The sequence below is a fragment of the Rutidosis leptorrhynchoides genome, chromosome 11 (genome assembly GCF_046630445.1).
Source record: "Rutidosis leptorrhynchoides isolate AG116_Rl617_1_P2 chromosome 11, CSIRO_AGI_Rlap_v1, whole genome shotgun sequence".
Lineage (NCBI taxonomy): Eukaryota > Viridiplantae > Streptophyta > Magnoliopsida > Asterales > Asteraceae > Rutidosis > Rutidosis leptorrhynchoides.
The window spans coordinates 217,536,375-217,539,564 of NC_092343.1; the positions used below are offsets into that span (position 1 = coordinate 217,536,375).

Sequence of the window (3,190 nt, forward strand, 5' to 3'; positions counted from 1 at the left end):
AAATTTAATTAAGTGTAATAAATATCAGTTTTACTTTTGTATTTAAAGTATTAACTGAATTTATTTAATATATATATAAGTTATTAAAAGTAATGTATGTGGATAAAATAGAAGTCTTATGACATTTTAATAACGAAAGATATTACTTTTTAGGGTATATATCCGATTGTACTTGACGTTTATTGGCCAGAGATCTTACTAATCCGTGTGAGTTGTATTTCTTTCATAGTGTAAAGAAAGGTATAATTTTCTTTAGCTATGAATTTTGTGGTTGTTATAAATTATAATAAAGATAAAGATAAAGAATAAAGATAAAGAATATATACCCGCTTAAACGCTCCAACGTAATAACTTTTTTTTGTTGCCTAACAATTTCGTACTCTAGTCTTTATAAAACATAGTACTCCGTATACAAATAAGCGTGTGTTTAAAAAAGAAAAAAAAAAAAAATCATAAATATACTCTTTAATCTTTTTGTCTTTTCTTGAAAAGAAAGATATAAAAGTAAAGCAATTTCTTAAAAATTCCTAAAGATAATGAATTCGTGCTACACATTCCATTTATTATTCACTAACAAATCAGCTCCGTATATTCATGTTACACAGTTTAGTATTCACGTACTCTTTTTATATACTCTTTTTAGTAGATAGATAAAATTTACAAATTACAAAAGTAAATTTGGTGCGATCCGAACAAAAAAGTTTTAGTATTTGACCAAATCAGAAGAAATAAATTGTACTCCGTATCATACAATATACAATATCATATATAAATATATGAAAAAAATACGAGTAATACTACCTCTATTTTAAATATATTGTCCATTATTTCATTTTAAGATGTTTCAAATTAATTGTTCAGTTTTATAAAATAAAAAAATAATGTGATAAAAACCTTTTGTGATACTACTTTATTCATGTAGAACAAAATGATAGTCAAAAAGTAAGGGATAAAACTGAAAAGTTAACAAAAATGTACATGTATAGGGACAATATATTTAAGACGGAAGAATTAATCATATTCATATATTCGCTTATTTTATGGGAGATAATCCTCCCCAACACTTTTTGATATATACACTTTTATCTCATAAAATTACATTTATACTCTTATATTAATTTAAAAAATTAAACTTATATTATTATTTTATTATAAATATAATTAAAGGTTCTTTAATGGATAATTCTGTATGAATTAAAAATCTCCCTTATTTTATCGTCTAGATTGGGGGTACACCATTTCTTCCTGTGTGATTCTCTAATTGATCTCCTATTTGACTTTTTCTAGTCCACCTTTTTCATAATTAATCCAAACCCCTATCAATCATTCATCATCCCACCCTGTTTTCATATCTCCATTTTTCATCTTCATCAACCCACCAAAAAAAAAAAAAAAAAACCCATTTTTCTCTTTCTTGATGGGTTACTTATCTTGTAAAGCAGAATCATCAATCCAAATCCAAACCCCATCAAAAAAACCAACAAAAAGCAACAACTTTCTTCAACAAAATGAAATTTTGGATATACCCATCAACAAAAAGATTGAATATTTCAGTTACAGTGATCTTGAAGCTGCAACCAACAATTTTTCCGATCAAAAACTTTTGGGTCGTGGTAGTCACGGTTTAGTATACAAAGCAATTCTCCGTAACGGCCGTTTAGTCGCCGTTAAAAAAGCCTCTCACCGTCAGTCGACCACCGTACCGGAAAACGAACTCGACAACGAAATCGATATCTTATCCAAACTTCATAGTCCAAGATTAGTCAATTTAGTTGGATTCACAAATACCCCACATCAAAATCGATTATTAGTTGTTGAATTCATGAGTAATGGGACATTATATGATACAATTCATGTTAATCAACCAGTTCCCAATTGGGGTAGAAGAATTCAGTTAGCGTTACAAACTGCGAAAGCAATCGAAACACTACATTCATCGGTCCCACCCGTAATTCATCGCGATATTAAGTCGGCAAATGTGTTAATTGACCGAAATTATAACGCCCGGTTAGGCGATTTTGGGTTGGCGTTACGGTGTCATGTTGACGATTTTCGACTTTTATCTACACCGCCGGCGGGTACAATGGGTTATCTGGATCCGGGTTATGTGACTCCGGATAATTTGAGTACTAAAACTGATGTTTTTAGTTTTGGAATTTTGTTATTGGAAATAATTAGTGGTAGGAAAGCTATTGATGTTAGTTATTCGCCACCTTCGATTGTTGATTGGGCGATTCCATTAATTAGGAGAGGGAAATTGTTGACCGCGTTTGACCCTAGAACCCCGCCTCCGAAAGATCCGATGGTTAGGAAACAATTGGCGGTTATTGCCGCAAAATGTGTGAGGTCGTGTAGGGAGCGAAGGCCTTCGATGAGTGACATTGTCGAGTCGCTTACTATTTTAAGTAAGTTGGTTCCTTTACGAACGTGGAATGGGTTAGCGAACCGGTGTATGATGGTTGAGACGGTGGGGAGGCCCGTTGAGGCCGTTTCCACTAGGGTGAAGGGTAATGGGAAGGTTGTGAGTAATAATCCTAGAAGGGTTTATTCGGATTTAGGGTTACGAAATAATTTGATGGATCTTATGGCTGGCGGGGGTGTGAACGATGAAGATGGAAGTAAAAAACCGAAGGTTCGTGAAGGGTCGAGATTCAAAAATGAGGCTTCTAGTTTTAGGAGTGTCGTAGATACGTTTGAGCGAAATCGTTCGATTGGTGATAGTTCGAAAAGATTTTTCTCGGTCAGTCAATCATATTCCTGTGTTCAAACGACCGTGTAAAATCTTTTTTTTTTTTTTTGACATAAATGACTCTTTTGTTTTTCTCATTGATTTTGGTTACATGCTTTGTTAATTTGAATTGTATGTAGCTCACAGTATTGTTTTATCTGCAAGAACAGATAGATAGATACTATCTTATATTTTTGTGTTAGTTTTGGAAGGAGTTCTAACATCTTGTAGAAATATTCTAATTGTAAGTCGATTATAACAGAATTAAAAAACAAAACAAAAAGTTTATTTGTTATGAAAATATTTCGCTTTAATAAATCTCATCGGGTATGTCTCATTTGTTACGTAAAGGGGCATTGAGGGGCCTTCAGCCTTGTATACGTCGCTCATAGTACACGTGTATATATATTCATTATTATACTTTATGCACACATTTATATAAATAATATTTTTTTGTACATT

The 3,190-nt window shown here is 32.1% G+C and overlaps 1 protein-coding gene across 1 annotated transcript; it reads left to right on the forward strand.

The window, feature by feature from the left end:
• The first annotated feature begins 1,331 nt into the window (after positions 1 to 1,331).
• On the forward strand, positions 1,332 to 2,917 carry LOC139876990 (serine/threonine-protein kinase-like protein At3g51990). Its single transcript, XM_071864393.1, has one exon. The coding sequence runs from the start codon at positions 1,418 to 1,420 to the stop codon at positions 2,777 to 2,779; it is 1,362 nt and encodes a 453-aa protein (XP_071720494.1). The 5' UTR covers positions 1,332 to 1,417; the 3' UTR covers positions 2,780 to 2,917.
• The last annotated feature ends 273 nt before the right edge of the window (positions 2,918 to 3,190 follow it).

Excerpts from the sequence above, each read along its gene's own strand:
- LOC139876990 (XM_071864393.1), top strand. The coding sequence starts at position 1,418 with ATGGGTTACTTATCTTGTAAAGCAGAATCATCAATCCAAATCCAAACC.